Below are 19,589 nucleotides of genomic sequence, written 5' to 3' on the forward strand. Positions count from 1 at the left end.
GCCTGCTTCTCCCTCTCATCCCCACTCATGCTCTCTCGCTCTCTCAAATAAAAAAAAAATCTTAAAAAAAAAAAAAAAAAAGTACCGTGGCTCAATTCCCATATGAGAGTGCAAGCAAGGGGACTACACACTACCACCACCCTGACCAATTAGCAGATGCAGGCTCAGGCCGCTGGGGCCTCAGGCTTGCACCACCCTGACCACCTCTTCCAACTGGAGGAAGCCCATGGGACTGTACGGCTTCTAGGGAGCCCAGCACAAGCAAGCACCTCCACAGGAACTTTATTCACTCCTCTAGCCATGGTCTGTAGGGAAGAGGTTATGCACCCCTCTTGGGAGGCACAGACTCTGTGCTGCTGGGGTCGTTCTCAGAGTCATCTTTGGGTCTTGGCACAGGCTGGAACTTGAGCAAGACAGGTGGGGTGAAGATGGAGGCCTTCACAGGAGAGAGTGGTGTCTCTTCGGTCTTGGGGGAGCCACTACAAGCTGAGGTCCTGTGCAGGAGATAGCCAAGACATGTCCATGAGGTGGGATACCGGCACAAAGAGCCACCAGAAGAACACATAACAAAACCAGAGGCTGTGGCATGGCTCTCAGAGCATTTCTACTTCCAGAACTCTCTCCCATGGATGGTTGTTCCAGGCTGTTCACCGCAGCAATGTTTGTGATTGTGAAAACCTTGAAACCACCTAAACATTCCTCTGGAAATGGCTAAAGGAACCACGGCCGCCATGTGGCAGGCTGTTCTGCAGCTGTTGGGGACTGAGGTAGGTCTGGAGACCCCAGCAAATAATGATGCCCCAGTGATACGGTAGTGGAAAAATGCCAGTTTCTGGGAAGTACACGCAATATAATCCTGTGTTGATTACAAAATTAACCAGTGTATTTGTGTGTGTGTGTGTGTGTGTGTGTGTGTGTGTGTGTATGTGTGTGTGTGTGTGTGTGTGTGTGTTAGAAGGGTACACATGAAACTCTTGGCAGTGGGACTCCGAGCGGGGGCCTCTTATATTTTACATACTTATTTCTTTATTACAAACTTTTCCCCATAGAACGTGTCCTGCTTTTGTAAACTTTTTAAAGCCAATTAAAAATACCCCAGTTTTGATGACAGCATCAGGAGAACACAGCTCACTCAGAAAGCAATATGTAACAAGAGCCTAAAATTGTCCCCATCAGGGCAATGTTTCAACAAGCAAGAACAGTTGAGGAAATCTTCCATCCATACAATGGAGCACTGTGCATCTATTTTTGGTTAATGTAAGTCTAATTCTAAAGACATGAGAAGAAACACATTCCACAGCTGTCTATGAAACTGCCCAACAGGACAGTCCCAATGAGGTAACAGACTACCAGACGTGTATAGATATGCATCTCCACAGGGAAAAGACAATTATATGCGATGCTCTTTCTGGCAGTAGGAATAGGGGTGGTTTGGTATGGCTTTTCTTCTCCTTTGTGTGTGGTTTTCAGATTGTCCACAGTAAATACGTATTGTTTTAGAGTCTGAAAAAAAAAGGCTTTTGAAAACTGTTCATACCATTTCCCTTATAATTCTGCTTCAGGAAATTCATCTGAAATTCAGGAATGGCTTAGCACATAAAGACTTTAATCCTCGTGGAAAAGGAACCAGAAGCACCTCTTGTGTTCATGGAAGCCCCAAGTGGAGTTAAGTAAGGGACTGCACTACAGACAAAGGGTATCATACAGCCAATGAAGCTCGACTTCAAAAGACCATGAAGAAGTGGACGTGTCCCCATGGCCTTAATGATGAGTGACAAAGGCAAGATAAAAAAAAAAAAAATGACATTGTCTAACTGAATCACACTTTTATAAAATGATGCCTAGAGAAAGCTAGAAGGTATCTTGACAGCAATGCCCTAATAGGGTCCAACCCCAGTGCATGGCCCCATAATTCTGTGAGGATCTGGTAAGGCCAACGCCTCACTTTTACATGTTGCTTCATGACAGCACTGCGCATGTTTGCTGACAACCCCTTCTCTGTCACCCAGCTGTCAGTCCCCTTCCTATCCCTTCATCCCACCTACTTCTGATCTGACTGCATAGCCTACTCCTTCCACTTAGACATAATTCATGAATCTACATGATCAGGTTTATAATTTTATGTCTGCATAATATTCCATAATTCAGTGAATGCACATTTAAGCTGTTTCCAGTTTTTCTTTTACATGACACTGCCCCAGACATATTGGTACACAATCGCTTTTTTCTTTCCCTTCATCATCTCCTTGGGGCCAGCTTCCAGGACTGAAAATACCAGAGCAGGGACGCCTGGATGGCTCAGCTGGTTAAGTGTCTGCCTTCAACTCAGGTCATGATCCTGGTGTCCTGGGATGGAGCCCCATGTCGGGCTCCCTGCTCAGCAGGGAGCCTGCTTCTCTCTCTCTTTCTCTCTCTCTCTCTCTGCCACTCCCCCTGCTTGTGCTTTCTCTCTCTCAAATAAATAAAATCTTAAAACAACAACAACGAAACAACAACAACAGAGCAAAGAATTTAAAAATGCCTATGGGTCCTGATGTTCTGATAAACTGCCTTTTGAAAGGACTAACCTTACACTTCTGTGCTTCAAAAGACACCACCGAGAAAGTGGGAAGACAGTGCACATAGTGGGAGGAAACATTTGCAGATCCTATGTCTGATAAGGGCCTTGTGTCTTTGGCAGCTGTTCAAGATACAGACTTACCATATGACCCAGCAATTCCACTCTTATGGGTATACCCAAGAAAACAGACAACCATGTCCTCACAGACACTTGGCCACAGATGTTCCTAACAGTATTACACACAAGAGCCAAAAAAATGGAAACAACCCCAATGTCCATCAGCTCATGGACAGATAGAGAAAACGCGGTATTAGAGCCATACAATGGAATACCATTCCACCATAAGAAGAAAGCCAACCCATAGAAGGTACAGCACCAAAAGGGAACCCGGATGGAAACTATGACTTTTGGGTGATGATGTCAGTGCAGGCTCTTCGGTTGTTAACAAACACATCACTCTGGAGCGGATGTTGTTCATGAGGGCAGCTGTGCACATACTGGGGGCAGGGGGCGTGTGGGAACTGTCGGTTCTTTCCTATCAGTTTTGCCGTGAACCTGAAACTGCTCTAAAAAAGATTTGTCTTGAGCGCCTGGGTGGCTCAGTGGGTTAAGCCTCTGCCTTCGGCTCAGGTCATGATCTCAGGGTTCTGGGATCTAGGCCCACATCGGGCTCTCTGCTCAGCAAGGAGCCTGCTTCCCCCTTTCTCTGCCTGCCTCTCTGCCTACCTCTCTGCCTACTTGTGATGTCTCTCTCTCTGTCAAATAAATAAATAAAATCTTAAAAAAACAAAAATTTGTCTTAAAGAAGACATTTAAGAAACAGGAAATTTGTATATTAACTAACTCAAATTTAAATTTAAAAAATTTTAAATATTTTATTTATTTGACAGAGAGAGATCACAAGTAGGCAGAGAGGCAGGTGGGGGGGGAAGCAGGCTCCCGCTGAGCAGAGAGCCCGATGTGGGGCTCAGTCCCAGGACCCCGAGATCATGACTTGAGCTGAAGTCAGAAGCTTAACCCACTGAGCCACTCAGGTGCCCCTAAATAAAAATTTTTAAATTTTTAAAAAATTTTATTTAGTTATTTGACAGAGAGAGAGAGAGAGAGAGCACAAGGTGGTGGAATAGCAGGCAGAGGGAGAGGGAGAAGCAGGCTCACCCCCGAGCAAGGAGCCCAACATGGGGCTCAATCCCAGGGTGCCAGGATCACGTCCCGAGCCAAAGGCAGTTGCCCAAACAACTGAGCCACCCAGGCACCCCTAAATACTAATTTTTAAAAATAAAAAATAAAATAATTATCCCCAAGGGCGCCTAGGTGGGTCAGCCAGTTAAACATCCAACTCTTGGTTTCAGCTCAGATCGTGACCTCAGCGTTTTGAGATCAAGCCCTGCGTCAGGCTCCAGGCTCAGTATAGAGTCTGCCTGAGATTCCCTCTCTCCCTCTCCCTCTCCCTCTCTCTTCCCTCCCACTACCACTCACATGCACGCACTCGTTCTCGCTCCAAAATAAATAAAATCTTTAAAAATAAATAAATAAAAATAAATTATTCTGCCAATTCAAGCAAACATACAAACAGGAAATTCGTAGTTAACACATGCTAGGACATGGATGAACCTTGCAAACGTTATGCTAAATGAAAGAAGCCAGTCTCGAAAGACCATGTTATTGTATGGTTTCATTTCTATGAAATGTCCAGAACAGACAAATCCACAGAGAGTAGGTTAATGGCTGCCTAGGGCCAGGGGTGGAGGAACTGGGGGGTGACAGCTAAGTGGTGCTAGGGTTTCTTGTTTGTTTTCTATTGTAGTAAAATATACATAAAATTTATCATTTTAACCATTTCTATGTGTACAATTCATTGCCATTAGATACATTCACAATGTCCTGTGACCATCACCACTATCTATTTCCAGAACTTTTTCATCCTCCCAAACAGAAACCATACCAATTAAGCAACAACCCACTTCCTTCTCCCAGTTCTTGGTAACCTCTCATCTACTTTGTCTCCAGGACTCTGGAACCATACAGTAATTTGTCCTCTTGTGCTGGCTTCTTTCACTTGTTTCAACACTCGGTTATATGGCTAGATCACATTTTGTTCATCTTAGATACACTTGGGTCGACTCCTCCTTTTGGCCACTGTGATGCCGGTGCTACGGAGATTCATGGGCAAGCATCTGAGTCTCTCTACTTGACTTCTTTCAGCCATATACCTGGGAGTGGAATTACTGGGTCATATGGCAATCCTATGCTCAACATTTTGGGGAACCACCATGCCTTTTTGCCATGGTGGCTGCCCCATTTTACATTCCTACCAGTCACATGCTAGAGTTCCAATTTCTCCCCATGCTCATCAACATGCCATTGATGTTAAGAGCCATCCTGGGGGGTGGGATGTGGTATTTCACTGTGTTCATTTGCATTTCCCTGATGTCTAGTAATGGGGAGCATCTTTTCCTTGGTTTATTGGCCATTTGTATGTCTTCCTTGAAGAAATGTCTATTCGAGTCCTTTGCCCATTTTCTGGAATGGGTTTTTTATTGTTGATTTACAAATCTTTTCTCCCATTCTGTGGGTTGTCTTTTCACTCCCTTCTTTTGGACACGATGGAAATGTTCTAAAATTGGACTGTGGGCATGTTTGCACAAATGTGAATACATAAAAGGCCACTAAAGTGAACATTTTAAATGGGTGAATTCATATGATCCTAGGCAAATTATCTCAAAGAACTTTTAACAGGAAAAAGCCAATATATAGTATTTTCACAACAAATAAAGCCCTTACAGCACTGGATTATCTTCACTTGGGGCTTTTTTTTTTTTTTTTTAAGATTTTATTTACTTATTTTTCAGACAGAGAGAGCAAGAGAGCAAGCACAAGCAGGTAGAACAGCAGGCAGAGGCAGAAGCAGGCTCCCTGCTGAGCAAGGAGTCCAATGTGGGACTCGATCCCAGGGCCCTGAGCTCATGACCTGAGCCGAAGGCAGACACGCAACTGACTGAGCCACCCACGAGTCACTACCTGGGGCTTTTTTTTTTTTTTTTTTAAGATTTTATTTATTTGAGAGACAGAGATCACAACTGAGCCACCCAGGCACCCCTACCTGGGGCTTTTTGATAGGCAGAGAACACACATCCTAGCAACCTTAACATGTACATCTTTCATTACTAAGGAAACCAAAAACATATTTAAAGGTTTGTTTACACTTTGGGTGTCTTCGTGAATAAACTTTCCATCAACTAAATTTAGAATCATCTCTGGGGCGCCTGGGTGGCTCAATGGGTTAAAGCCTCTGCCTTTGGCTCAGGTCATGGTCTCAGGGTCCTTGGATCGAGCCCTGCACCGGGCTCTCTGCTCAGCAGGGAGCCTAATTCCCCACTCTCTGCCTGCTTGTGGTCTCTCTCAAATAAATAAATAAAATCTTTTAAAAAAAATAGAATCATCTCTACAGAACTGTGCAGGTTTCTCACATGGTAAGTCATTTGCATTCTCACTCACTGCTAGTGGGAATCCATAATGGTACAACCACTTCAGTCGTTTCTTTAAAATGAAACATATGATCACCATGTGATCCGGCCATCGTGCTCCTTGGTAAGAGAGTTGAAAACTTTTGTCCATACCAAAAGTTGGAAGCAACCAAGATGTCCTCCAGCAGCTGGATGGATAAACTAGTGTACCCAGTTATTCAGTGCCGAAAAGGAACGAGCCAGCCATGAGAAGACATGGAGGAACCGTACGTGAAAGAAACCATTCTGGAATGGCTATATACTGTACGATTCCAAGTATGTAATATCCTGGCAAAGGTAAAATCATGGAGACAGTAAAAAGATCAGTGGTAGTCAGGGGTTAGGGGGGAGGGAGGGATGAACGGCTGGAGCTTGGAGGACTTTGAAGGCAATCAAGCTATTCTGCAGGACACTATGATAGGGGACACCTGTCAGTACACATTTGTCCAAACCCATAGAACGTACAACGCCAAGAGTGAGCCCAAACATATGGACACTGGGTGATGACGTGTCAATGTAGGTTCATCAGTTGTAAGGTAGGGGATGTTGATAGTGGGGGGGGGGTCCTGTGCCTGAGTAGGGGGAGGGGGATCTGAGAACTCTCAGCACTTTTCCAGTTGGCTATGAATACAGAACTCCTCTAAAAAATAGCTATTAAAAAAAAATCACCTAATGCATTGAAGCAGCCAATCTACGTACATACTTTGAAATAACACTCCACAGAATGCCATGGGAAATACTCACCACCACCATAAATGTTGAAAACAGGTGATTAAACCAAACAAGCAAACAAACTACATATTCAGTTTGCAAAACACATGTGTATAAACCTTAGGGCTACCCACAGTTGATGGAATCGTTCCCTTTCTGGTGCGTCTTTGAGCTGCTTGTTACCCATTCTCAGCATTTACACACTCTAGGAAGGGGGAGTGACTTTTCCAGCACCCGAACACATTAGGGTCCTTTCAGGAAATGCGAAGGACTACCACACAGAATGTTTTTTTGGCCCTCCTGTACACTGCCATGATGCCATCAAGCCAGGATGACATCCCACCCCAGAGAGGCTCAGAGGCACGCTTACCAGGGGAAGCCAGGGCAGTGGAGCTTGTGCGCACTGTTTCCAGCCAGGCACGAGAAATGGAAGCCTCCGGGATTGAGGACCAAGGGGGTCAGATCAACCATGTGTCTGCAAGGCAGAGCAGGGAGGGGAGCATCAGCTCTGGACTCCTCGTGGGCAGGCCCTCCCACAGGGACTCCCGGGCGCAGAGCAGACCTCTATGAGCCTTGACTCCGTCCCTATAAAATGGGGATAACAACTCCTCAGGATTGTGGTGAGGATGAACAAGGTAGGGAAAAATGGGAACCAAGCACGGCCCACAGTGTGCTCCCTAAAATGCTCTTTTCCTTTGCCCTGAGCCTAGAATCCATTCCTTCCACCTCTTTGGGTTCGATGACAGGCCAGCCCAGTTCAGTTTCACTTCTGACCTTGCAACCTCCAACTTCTCCATCTGCAGGAAATAAGGGAAATCTTAGGATAAGTTTGGGGGCTTCGTGAGGAAGAAAAACACCTTATACAAGAACTAGGGAAACTATGTGACTGTCACTCATTCAGCAAATGCATCGGGGTCATCCTTAGTGCCCACCTCAAGCTTGGTGTTAAGAGAGACGGGATGGGGCTGCTGGGAACTGAGAGAGGATGAGGAGGCTGCCTAGCTTGAGAGTGAGGGATAAGCAGGGGCCAAGAGAGGGCGGTAGTTAGGAAGGCACTGCCGAGGCACTTAAAGAGAGTGGGAAGGAGAACACCAGCCATGAGGTGGGACAGGCGTGAGGCTGGAGATGTTGGGGGTGTGGCAGCCATGGTTCTCCACCTATCCTTTAGGCCCCCCAAGATTCTGCCCTTGTTCAGCTGACTTGTTCAGCTGACGCCAAGCAGGTGAAACTCCATGCCTCCAACCCTTCAACTGGAGCAGACCCCTTTTATCTGCTTTATCTATCAACATTCTACCCAAGATTTTGCCTCCAGACAGCACTGTGCCGCTTAAAAACAAAGTTCTGACAGTCACTGCCGTGGGCCCAGGAGAGCCTCGGGGTTGGCTCTGAGCACAGGGGCGGAGGCTGCCCCTCCCAGGGCCACACGGAATGTGGGATGAGCTCACTGACCGACTTGCTGGGCAGCGGAAGGAAGGGACCAAAGACCCTAGGCATAGTGTAGACAGGAGGCGATGGGGCCACCACGGAGGCCATGGTGGTGGCAGGTGACGGCAGTGGGGGAGGTGGCAGCAGGGCTGGTGGCAGACATGGGGAGGTTGATCGGTCTCTCAAGAGGATGGGTTCTGGTTTCTTCAGTTTTGGCTTTCTTCTCTTCTTCTTGGCATCTGTGATAAAAGGGACCAATGAGGGCCTCCGCCGTGGCCAGAGCAGGGCAGAGCAGAGGTTGAACAATGGTGTAGGCTATTCAAAAGCTTCCTCCCACAAAAGGCACCATGTAAGAACATCCAGAGACATTGCTGACAGGAACCAACATGTACCATCCCACTGACCCCATAGCTACCCCCACAAGGAAAGGGTATTTTTGTCTCTCTCTCACACAAGCAGAACTGGAAGCTCCCACTGTACAAAGCCCAGGCAGGACCCACACCCTGATGGGCTGACTTCAAGGCCAGAATCTGAGGGGATAGAACAGAGTACCGCCCTCTAGGAGGGCTGGGCGTGTCCCAAGCAGGTCAGTCTGCTGCCTCCCCCAAACCTTGTGGAAAGCTCCTGATTTAGCCAGGCCTTTCATGGGGTATCCAGGCCCTGGAAGGTGAGTTCACCAGCTACACCCAGCCCCAGGGCCATCCTGGGGGTGTGCAAAGGCCCTCTCCTCTGTAAGGAAATCCTTCTGTAGGAGAAGTGGGCTCAGGGAGAGAGTCTTTGAGTAACAGGACTCTGGGGCCTGCCCCTCTCCTATTTCCACGTTAGGTTTTCTTCCTATATTCCGTGAGTCTGAGTATTTCTACTAGACACCAGCAAAATGGGTATGAACAAGTGCCTCATACAGCTCAGTGAAAGGGCTCATCTAGGGACGTCTGGGTGGCTCAGTGGGTTAAAGCCTCTGCCTTCAGCTCAGGTCATGGTCCCAGGGTCCTGGGATCGAGTCCCGCATTGGGCTCTCTGCTCAGCAGGAAGCCTGCTTCCTCCTCTCTCTCTCTCTCTCTGCCCGTCTCTCCAACTACTTGAGCTCTATGTCAAATAAATAAATAAATTCTTTTAAAAAAAAGAAAGAAAGAAAGAAAGAAAGAAAGAAAGGGCTCATCTAGAATGATGATCACTACCACCCATGAACACTGACCTGGAGGCGAAGAGCCCGAGGCCTAGAGCAACCCATACCTGAGTTCCAGTCTAGACTCTACTACTGTGTGACACTGTTGTCACATTGTTGGCTACCCTCCCTGGGCCTCTATGTCCTCATCTGTAAAATGAATTTAATAGCATGGACACTTCCTCGGGAGGCTGTGTGAGGGCTACACATGCTATGGGCCCATCAGATGAAATGTGGAGCACTCACACTGAGCATCATGGAAAGTGAGAGATCCAGGTGAGCGGGGCCTCCTGATACAATGAAGAAAGCCACTCCACCACTAGCTAGTGTATCACTGAAGGCAAATGCACCATAAGAACTGAACCTGCATCTGATCAAGGCTTTAGAGCAAATGCCCAAGAAATACAGGGAGAGGGGGACAAGACAAACAGCACCAGGGGACCCTAACAACAGATATAAATCCAGTGAGCGCAATGTCCCAAAGGACAACACAGTTCTTCAAGTTGATGGCATGGGGGGAGTAAGGGGAGAGCATCCCACCTCAAAGGGACTCCAACAGACATGGCCATCCATCACTTGGCATCCCTATGTGGTCACTAGTGTGGCCCCCTTTCATTTCACCCTCACAAGTGTGCCAACGTGGACAAGAAGTACATGGCCATCCTAGTGAAAAGGAACCTCAAAGGACCTAACACCCAAATATTAAGTATCAGCTAATATTAAGAAATTGTTGTCAGGCACCTGGGTGGCTCAGTCAGTTAAGCAACTGCCTTCAGCTGGGGTAGTGATCTCAGGGTCCAGGGATGGAGCCCCATATCAGGCTCCCTCCTCCATGGGGAGCCTGCTTTTCCTTCTCCCTCTGCCCCCCGCCCTGCTCCTGCAAGCGTGTGCTCTCTCTATCAAATACATAAATAAATAAATCTTTAAAAAAAAATTGTCAACATCTAGGTAACATCATAATTATAAAATGCCTTTTAACAGATCAGAAAGCACTCTAAAGGATCCAAGAATACAATGATGTCTGAGATTTCCCCCAAAACGCTCCAGAAAAAGGGCGGAACAGAGCCCGAAGCAAGCATGGCAAGATGGGGATACTTGCTGAAGCTGAAGGGTGGCTGGTCCCTGAGTGTTCCCTGTGGTCTCCAGTTTTGTATATGTTCGTTTTTCTAATACTTTAAAAATGAACACCAAATTTAAAAAAAAAAAAAAAAAAGAACCAAGCAGAGAACCAGGGATAAGGGAACCTGAGTCAGGTTTCCTGGGTTACTGAAGTCTGGCAGGGGCTGAACCTCACCCTGGGAGTAGAGGTGCACGCGGTGGATCCTCCTCTTCAGCTGCTCTAGGCGCTGGTGCATCTCCAGGGCACCCATGCTGTTGCAACAATTCAGCTCCCCCTGAACTGCACAGAAGAACTTGGCCTACGACAAAGGGAGAGGCAGAGCAGGAGGAGGCCAGACAGGTAAGCCGCCTGCCGGCTGCACTCCCCAAGCTGGACAGCCGGGGCTTCAGGAAGAACCCCACCCTGCAGCTTCAGCTAGGCGCGAGGGCTCCCACCCCACCCCACCCCAACCCACTCCCAATCACCTACCCTCAGAAGAGGAGCAGGAGCGGTGCGAGCACCCGCCCCCGTGGTCCCCACCCCGCCTCCCCCCATGCAGCCCCGCCGGCTCGCACCCAGAGGAAGGAGAGGAGCCCGCGCCCCTCGTACTCGGCCAGCTTGCCCTTGCGCACCACCCTCTCGGCCAGCGCGGGGCTGCGGTCGATGCTGCGGAAAAGGCGGCGCAGCGCGCGCTCCGTGTAGGTGGCCGCCTGCCTCTCGAAGTCCTCCTCGGAGATGAGCTGGCAGAAGGTCACACTCTGGGGTAACTCGCTGTCGAACTCGTCCAGGACCTCCATCCCAGAGGGGCTGCAGGCGGCCCGGGCGGCCTGGGGGCGGAGCGGCCGTCGGGGAGGGGCCACCGAGCCTCCAGGCGCGACGACCCCCCAGCCCCCACCCAGCCCGCCTCCGGCCGTTGGGGGGGAAAGGGCAGGTCCCAAGGGGCAGAGATCGGGTCGCCGTGGGCGGCGGGGGCCCGTCGGGGCGGGGACCGCAGGGGACGCACCTGCTCTCTGCCCTACAGCCGCCGCGCGGACGCAGCCTCCCTCCGCGTGCCGCCGCCACCGCCCCGACTGCCTAGCCAATCCCACCCCCGGAGCTGGCGAGCGGAGGGGCCAATCCGCGCGAGGTGGCCGCACGTGACAATGCCCCCCCGCCCCCGCTCTGGGCATGCGCTCTGAAACCTTCGACGGGGCAAACGCTGTCGCGCTCCGCGGGGGGCCCATCCCGCTGGCGTGTTGCAGACCTTGATCGGGGAGCTGGGGAGCTGGGAAGCTGGGGAGCTGGGGAGCTGGCGGTGGCCGCGCAAGGAACATGGTCAGCAGCCGTATTCTTCAAACTTTAAGACTCTCCCCCCTCCCCATTCCGCCTGCTCGCCCTCCCTCCTTGAGGTCTGTAGACAACACCCCAAGGGCTTTTTCACTCAGTCCCTAACTCCTCTACTCAGACTTCACTCTTCTCCTGATTCACTCTCCAGCATTAAACCCAGCCCTCCCAGCTTCTGTCTTTTCTCTTCCCCTGTATAACCACTCGTTTACTCTGTACTCGCAGTTGCCTCTTCAGCATCTCCAGCTGCTCCTGACGCATTTGAGAAGGTCCCGTCCTCGCGGTACCATCTGGGACGATCCTACCCCATTTCTTGGTCCCAACTCGAAGCTGACTTAACTCTAACCGGCGTCTCAGGCTTAGACCTCCCTTGAATTCCAGAACCACATCCAGGTTTTGGCTGGAGACGTTTCCTGGGCGTCTCATGCTGAACATACACCCAGTTTGGCATACAGCTTCTTCCCTCCCAACCCCAAACCGGCTTCTCTCTTCCTTGGTCGGCGATGTCACCACCATCCACAGCAGCCACACTGATAAGGGGGTCCATCCTGGATCGCTTCCTCTCTGTCACCTTCCAAACCCCTTCACCCCCATCAACCTGAGATCCATGGAGTGTATCTGAGAAATCTAAAGAAATTTTTCACCTCCCACTACCAAACCACCACCCTCTAGGTTCTGCTGTCCCCGACATAGGAGATGGAGCAACCAAGGAGGAAACAACCAAGGAGGAAAAAAATTTTAGCCTAGGGGTGCAAACAGATGATACACATGGGTTCAAATCTTCATTCTACTTCCTGATGCCGTGTGACTTAAGGACTTTGAAATATACAGTATGTGCCTTTTTATATACAGCACAAGTAACCTCTGAGGGGTCAAGCAGACTTCTAATTAGTCCCCCCACCATGTTATGCTCATAATACTTCACACTTCATGTCCTTTTTTTTTTTTTTTTTAAGTTGTATTGGTCTCCTCCTCTGTGCCAGGCACTGCTGAGAGAGATATAAAAAGGGACATTGTCCCTGCCCTCAGGGCTCCCAGTCTGATGAGGACTTCAGCCACAATGAGAAATTTCAATCTAGCAGGCTCTGCTGGAGGGATAGTGGATGCTGTGGAGCCCAAGAAAAGCTTTCCCTGGGAGGGAACATTTGAGCAAAGCCCTGAGTTCACAAGCATCCCCCAGCAGGGGCCAGAAACATCTATATGAGGGTCTCCAGCCAGTGGGTGCAAAATCTGCACAGAAATAAGGATGGCCACCACCAGCCATGGATGCCCGGTCTTCTACCCTCTCCCCAGGGTAGGGGTGAAGCTGACATCTTGATGTGCTCAGCCAGGGGTGAGGGGTACTCCCAAATGCCCATCTGGAAGCCTAGGCCTCCTCTCAAAGGAGGCAGGCTTGAATGACTGTCCCTTGGCACACAAAAGCCTTTTGCATTGTGGTAGGTCCTGATGGAGGAGGTGACCTTGCAGGCACACCTGGGGCCTGGCTCCTTGGCAGTCCCCCTAATTGTAGCTGTTAGGATGGGCATGCCAGGCACCTCTTGGTCCCTCCTGCAGTCTCAGGGCAGCATACCTCCCTGTAAGAGAACAAGCTGGCATGGTTGATGGGTATCACCTAGGGGCTTCATGGCCCAAGTCCACCCACCCACCCCACATAGTGTTGCTGCTAAGAACCCAATGTTCTCTCCAGAGTCTGACCCTCCCAAAGCCCTCAAGGAGGGTGGGGTGTAGTCCACCTGTGCATGGTCAAAGTTGAGCTGGGTCTGAGCCAGGCAACACAGTGGGTCTCCATTTCTCCACAAGGACCTGACCAAAGCTGAAGTCCCCAGTCTTACCCAGGGAGTTGGTGTGGAAAGATCTTCAAAGCAGAGCTTTTCTGAATCCGGGGCCTCTGCCCCTGCTACTGTCCAGCCATAACCCAGAAGGAGAATTTGTGGGAGGATCCCCCAGCTCTGCACTCACCTAGTCCTCTGATGGAGGGGTCAGTCCCGTTCCACATCTACTCCTCACTGCTAGCAAGCAGACTGAGGCAGCAAAACTCCCTCCCTTCAGGCGCTATGGGTGGTGGGCTGGGCCTGACCGATGCCCTTTCATCATTGCACTGCTTCCCAGCAGCCCACAGTAGTGCAACAGGGAAAGAGTGTCAGGCAGGCCTGCCAGCGCCTCTCCCGGTGGTGGTCTGTGAGGATCTGAGACCTGGAATGCAGGCCCACTGGGGTGGAGCTTCTGCCTGGGGGGAAGGGTGCCCTCTGACCCTAGAGGCCCAGGCCTGGCCAGGATCTCAAGTTTCCATGGAGAAGGGAGCGAGGCCAGGGCCCGGGGGAGGGGAGGTCCTGTAGGCCCAAGGGGCCCAACCTGGGGAGGGGGTTGATAGTGTGTAGAAGGGGGGTTTCCCAAGGCTGGTCCCAGATGCTTTGACAATATCATTGCACTGCTTCTCAGAGCACAGTAGTGCAACCTCGTCAGAGCACCTGAGGCCAGCAGGAGGGACCCCCACAGTCCCCAATAAGCCCAGGGCGGGAAGCTCAACCGTGGGTGGGTGGGTGGGTGGGGCTAGAGGCCGTGTCCTGGACCTCAAGGCGGGGAGGGTTTCGGCAGGGCGGCGGTCCTAGAGGTCGTCAGAAGGTCCTGGACCTTCCCCAGCACGTTCCACATTGCGGTGCGGGAGAGACCCGAGACCGAGGGGTAGCTCCAACCCAGGAGCGGGAGCGGACGGGGGAGGGGGCAAACACACAAAGGAGAGGGACCCGTGCTCCGCCGCAGTCCCAAGCCCACTCCCGCACGGAGCCAGAGTGGGTACAACCCGACGACCCTACGGCCTCATTCGGTCTGCGGCTCCGAGAGGAGGGTGGCCCCATTCCGAACGGCGCGCCCCTGCCGGCTCAGGCCCCCATCCCTGGCCCCTAGCCCCCCAACTTGGGTTCCAGTCCTAAAAATTCTCTGCCTGGCGGCCTAGAGAGAAGCAAAGGAACAAGGGCGGCTTCCCGCCCTTCTGGAGTCCCCTGCACAGAGAGGGCGCCCGGGGTCCGGGCTGCGCCCCTTTGCACAGTCCCGCCCGGTAGGGCCGCTCTGCCGGTGCCCTCCACCTCGGACCCTGCTACTCACGCGGCGGGACGCCCCTTCCAAACCAGGCCGGGGGCAGGACGCGGAAGGTTAGCGAGAGAAAGGTCCTGGCGGTTGGTCGCCCCCGTCGTCCCCATCAGGACGACCCCGCACCTCGTGGCGCCCTCTCGCTAGCCGGCTCCATCTTTAACCCGTTGACAGTCGGTGGGGCCCGGCCCCCGGCTTCTTAGCATAACGCCGAACTCATTGGCCGGAGCCGGCGCGGGGCTTCGCCTCCTGCACGCCTATTGGCTAAAACCGGAGCGATTTCAAAATAGCCTACGGGTTCCGATTGGCCGGAAGCGGGCCAAGTCCCCGGCTCCGTGGTTTTAACAATGAGTACTACAAACACTTTCTCCCCATTCATAACTTATCAAAAGGAATTTTGCCCGCCTTTTCTCAGCTCCAGTCTCCGCGAGTTTAATAGCGGCGCCGGCGAGAGCGCTTGGAAGCCCGGAGGGGGGCGCCGTCCGCGCAGCTGAGCCCACTGGGAAGAGGCCTGCGATCCTGGGAGAGTGCCCGAAACCTCTGTCTAGTTCTCTGTGGAGCAGGGCCTCGGGCTGCTTCATTTTGCGTATTGATATCTCTCCCTGTGCTTCCCGAACTAGATGCTCGGCTGCAGTGGGCTTCCCGGCTAGGGTAGCCTCTGATCCTCACCCAACCCCACCTCATCCCTGGCTTGACCTGGAGCCACCCGGTTAGGCCTGAGCTGCAGAGACCTGGCCCTGGAGCCAGTGAAGCCTTGTGGATCTGTGGGAGGTGCGGGGAAGAGGGTGTTAGCTTGAGTCCCCCGCAATTGTTATCCACTTTGTGGAAACGCATTAAGAGCCTACCCAGAGCTGATGACCCAGAAGGATATACACCGTTCAGCCCTCACACAGCTGCAGTGTGTGTGTGTGTGTGTGTGTGTGTGTGTGTGTGTGTGTGTTGTGTGGGGGCGTTACTTAGACTATAGTGCATCGCTGCCTCCCCCTCCCCCCCATTTTATTCTCTCAGTCCAATGGTGGAGAGCAAATGTTTCTGAGGCAGGTACAGCTGGGTTGAAACTTTATACCATCCTGCTGTCTCATCTGCAAAATTAAGACAATTGAACCTGCTTCATAGAATTGCCGCCAGGAGCAAATGAGATGCTGTATAAATCGTTGGCCAAGTGCCTGACACTTAGTGTCCAGGAAATGGGTGCTCTGCTGCTGCAATTTAATTTTTGGTCTTGTCCTGCATTCTGCCTGGAGCCATCTTAAGTGTTCCCACGGCTTCAGCCTTAGTTCCCCAAGAATTCCCACGTGCTGTACAGTTTGATTCTGCTACTCATCTAGGCATACTGCAATCATGTCACGGGGCAGGTGAGTGATGGGAGAGGAGCTTAAACTTGTGGACAATGCTTGAGGGATTTGGCAGTAGAGAAGTCAGAAGGTCTGTGTTTGACCAGAGCAGAAGCTCATGGGTTGAGAGGGTGGGCCAGTAATGGTCCAGAGCCTACAGTGACTTCCCAACAAGTCTCACAATTGGCTATAGCTTTTCTCACACCCCCATAAGACCAGTGGATTTCTCACCTGTAAGTTGCTCTGCCCACACTCCTCCAAGCCCCTTCCCACCAGCAGCTATCCCCCACTTCTCCTTGGGCTCTTGTGTTCTCATTCAGGAAAGTGATACTTGGTAACCCCAGCAGGTCCCTTAAACCCCTCCCCTCCTACATATACAGCCCCACATAGGCCAAGTAAGCAAGTTCAGGAACCCTGTAGTCCTCCTCATAACCTCTAGAGGTCACCTACGCACCAGCAAAACTGTTCCCTTCCGTTATTAGGGCCCTCCTGTTTAGTGTTCCTACCTTTAATTTACAAAGCTTTGCCTGCGAGAATTGTGCCTCTCCTTCCAGGAAGCCTTCTCAGATCTCTGCGGGTAGCAGTTCTTTGTGATTACCTTCCCTTGCAAAACCTTTCAAAGTTTTGTTATCTCCTTAGGACCCTGGAAAGTTGTAGTGGGGGCTTGAGATGCCACATTGCCCAGGCAGTCTAGGGTGTGAGGCCTTAAAGCGAAGGTTCATGAAGCTCAGGGGCTAGGGAACTGGGGTCACCTGCCATCAGACCATGTAAAGGTGGAGAGGGTTGTTGTGTTGGCAGTGTTAGAGTACCTGAAAGAGCATCAAGGTCTGGATGAGTTGAACTGTCATTCCATGCTGGAGACAAGAGGTTTTGCACTAAGAAACGGTGAACCAGGTCAAGGAAGCTGGCACCTCCTGGTCACCCCCAGGATTACAGCAAAACACGATAACAGACTAACATTCTTTAATCACAAAGGCACTTGAGAACCCCTACAAACCCAAAGTCTTCACAGAGAGTGGTCCTGCAGATGCCCCACCCTGCTACCCTCCATCCAACCACCCACAGCACTCAGAGTTCATCGTGACCTGCGGAGGGATCCACGCTGGGCTTGATGAAGATGCCTTCCATGGCCTTCCACATATTGTGTGTGTTGGCGCTGGACATGCCATGCACTTCGTGCTGCCCACGGATGGGGCTTCCGTACTGCTCTCCAGTGACGGACAGGAACACAGAAGTGCCCACATGCTGGAAGCGCACAGCAGCCTCTCGCTCCCAGTGCTGCCCTGAGCAGCGCACTGTCCACAGATCCAGGTCGTCACCCTCGCCGTCCTCCCCAAAGGCGCTCACCTCCTGTGGGTGCAGGGGGTAGAAGGACAGTGCTTACCACAGAGGGCATACTGAATCCCCTGCGGTCACTTTGGCAGCAGCACTCACACCCAGGGCACTGGGCCTTGGGTCCTTCCCTGGATCCTTCTGAGCCTCAACTTCCACAGCTGCAAAATGGGCCATGACCGCCACCACCCCCAGCACCCAGGGGCTCTCCCCAACACGGTCTCTTCAAACACACGCACACCCTACCCCATCTGTCTGGGCGGTAACCACTGGCCCCAAGTAGCTAAGGCCTCCTCCTCTCTCCTCCATGTTCTTCCTAACCTCTCTGAGCCTCACTCAGTATGACATCCAGCCCCTAGGCTGACAGGTCTCTATTTCATACTCCTTCTTCTGGCAAGTCCCCCAGGCAGCCTCTGTTCCTCCCCAATACCTCCCTAACCCCAGTAGCCCCTTTTACCCCAACACTACCCCTCCACTTCTCCATCCCCCAGTTCCACTGAATTCCACTGGAGCCCAAGCTCTTCCCCAGGCTTGGCAAACCCCTGTTTTCCCCCTTTGTGGCCTGAAGAACTCCTACTCATCCTTCCAGACCCAGCCTGAGTTCCTCCTCCCCTGCCGGGTTTCTGATTCCCTACCCCAAAGACCCTGTGAGTCCGCTTCCTGGGTCCAACTCAACCCCAGGAGATAAGCGAGCTATCCAGCAGATCTCTCTTCCTGTCGGTTGCCCCACAGAGCTGGCGCTCAGGAAACATTTCTGAACTCAAATTCGCATTTCACACAGGAAGCTGAGGCTCAGAGACACTGAGAGGAAGAGTCTAGATGTCTAGATTCTGTTCCTGACAAACCCCCCCCCCCACCCTGCGTCAAACACACACACATACACACTCAAGGATCGAGGCGAGGGCTCACCTGGTTGTTGGACAGCGGCGACGGAAAGTGGTGCGTGTGCAGGTTCTTGCCGGTTAGCACGTGCGTGAGCCGAACCGCCTGCCCGCAGCGCACAGGGGCCCCGCGCGGGCACCCGCCCTCCGAGCCACCGCGGATCCGCCAGTAGCTATTGGCGTCGTCAGACGCCTCCACGCCAGTCACCGACTGTTGGCCGCTGCCTGATGGGCGACATACCACCCCACCCGGGGTCGCGGTCAATCTTTGAATTCCCTACCCTTGACCCGGACCCCATAAACATTCCAGGACAACCTCAATCCTGGGACCCCAACGGCTCACTCCCAGCCCCCATCTCCAGCCCTTGGCCCCTCGCTGAACTCCCAAGTCCCTTGGCCTGTAGCTCCTGGACAACCCTCCTCGCCCCCGATGTCCCGACGACCCCCTTAAAACGGCCGATCCTTGCCCCCCTGACCCCCCAGCCAGGCTCCTTGATGACCCCGAGACTCGTAGCCCTGCAGACTCCCCCATGACCACCCCACCTTCAAACTCCCAGCCCCGGGCTCCGCCCCCTGACTATGCCCCAGTCCCCCGCCCAGCGCACCGGATCCGTATTTGATGTCGTGCGAGTGCAACCGCACCCTGTGCTGCGTGTTGAACAGCTTCAGCACCGACCCGCAGGTCACGAGCCCTGCGCCGGTCTTGGCGGCACCGCTGTTCGGCACCAAGAGCGTCAGCAGCAGCCCCAGGAGCGCCCGTCCGGCAGCTCTGCCGAGGCCCGCGCTCCACATCGCCCCGGCCGAGCTCCGGCAGCTCGGGCCCATGGGACGCTTCCGTCTCCGGCACCGGCCAATCCGGCTCTGACAGAGCCAGTATGGGTACCCAATCGTCAGCCAGCACGGCACCACGCCTGCATTGCCATTGGGTCAGCATGGAGGGGACCCGCCCCCAGCTTTCCAGGCGGGGGGGCTGGAGACACGAAGAGGGTTTTGATTGGTCCACGCTTCCGAGGACTCACCAATGAATGCTAAGGGAAGGCTGGTGCGGCGCCCAGTGGTTAAAGAGACGCTGTAGAGCAGCGCTGTAGGAGGTTTGGGCGCCCCATTCATGGACCCCTGGCTGGGGATGCCAGGACCCGGCGGGCACGTGTTCACAAAACCGCTTG

The 19,589-nt window shown here is 52.4% G+C and overlaps 2 protein-coding genes across 2 annotated transcripts; both read right to left on the reverse strand.

Annotated features, from left to right (window-relative positions):
- Positions 1-263: 263 nt before the first annotated feature.
- LOC111142630 lies at positions 264-10,831 on the reverse strand. The gene is made up of 5 exons (XM_022495938.1): positions 10,662-10,831; positions 8,227-8,441; positions 7,504-7,574; positions 7,148-7,252; positions 264-494 (listed from the first exon to the last, which is right to left on the reverse strand). The coding sequence occupies exons 1-5, from the start codon at positions 10,735-10,737 to the stop codon at positions 320-322; spliced, it is 642 nt and encodes a 213-aa protein (XP_022351646.1). The 5' UTR covers positions 10,738-10,831; the 3' UTR covers positions 264-319.
- Positions 10,832-17,158: 6,327 nt separating this feature from the next.
- On the reverse strand, positions 17,159-19,269 carry LOC111142599 (stromal cell derived factor 2 like 1). Its single transcript, XM_022495899.1, has 3 exons — positions 19,029-19,269; positions 18,452-18,648; positions 17,159-17,560 (listed from the first exon to the last, which is right to left on the reverse strand). The coding sequence occupies exons 1-3, from the start codon at positions 19,246-19,248 to the stop codon at positions 17,279-17,281; spliced, it is 699 nt and encodes a 232-aa protein (XP_022351607.1). The 5' UTR covers positions 19,249-19,269; the 3' UTR covers positions 17,159-17,278.
- Positions 19,270-19,589: the final 320 nt, after the last annotated feature.

The sequence above is a fragment of the Enhydra lutris genome, unplaced genomic scaffold (genome assembly GCF_002288905.1).
Source record: "Enhydra lutris kenyoni isolate GAN:26980312 unplaced genomic scaffold, ASM228890v2 scaffoldscaffold8, whole genome shotgun sequence".
Lineage (NCBI taxonomy): Eukaryota > Metazoa > Chordata > Mammalia > Carnivora > Mustelidae > Enhydra > Enhydra lutris.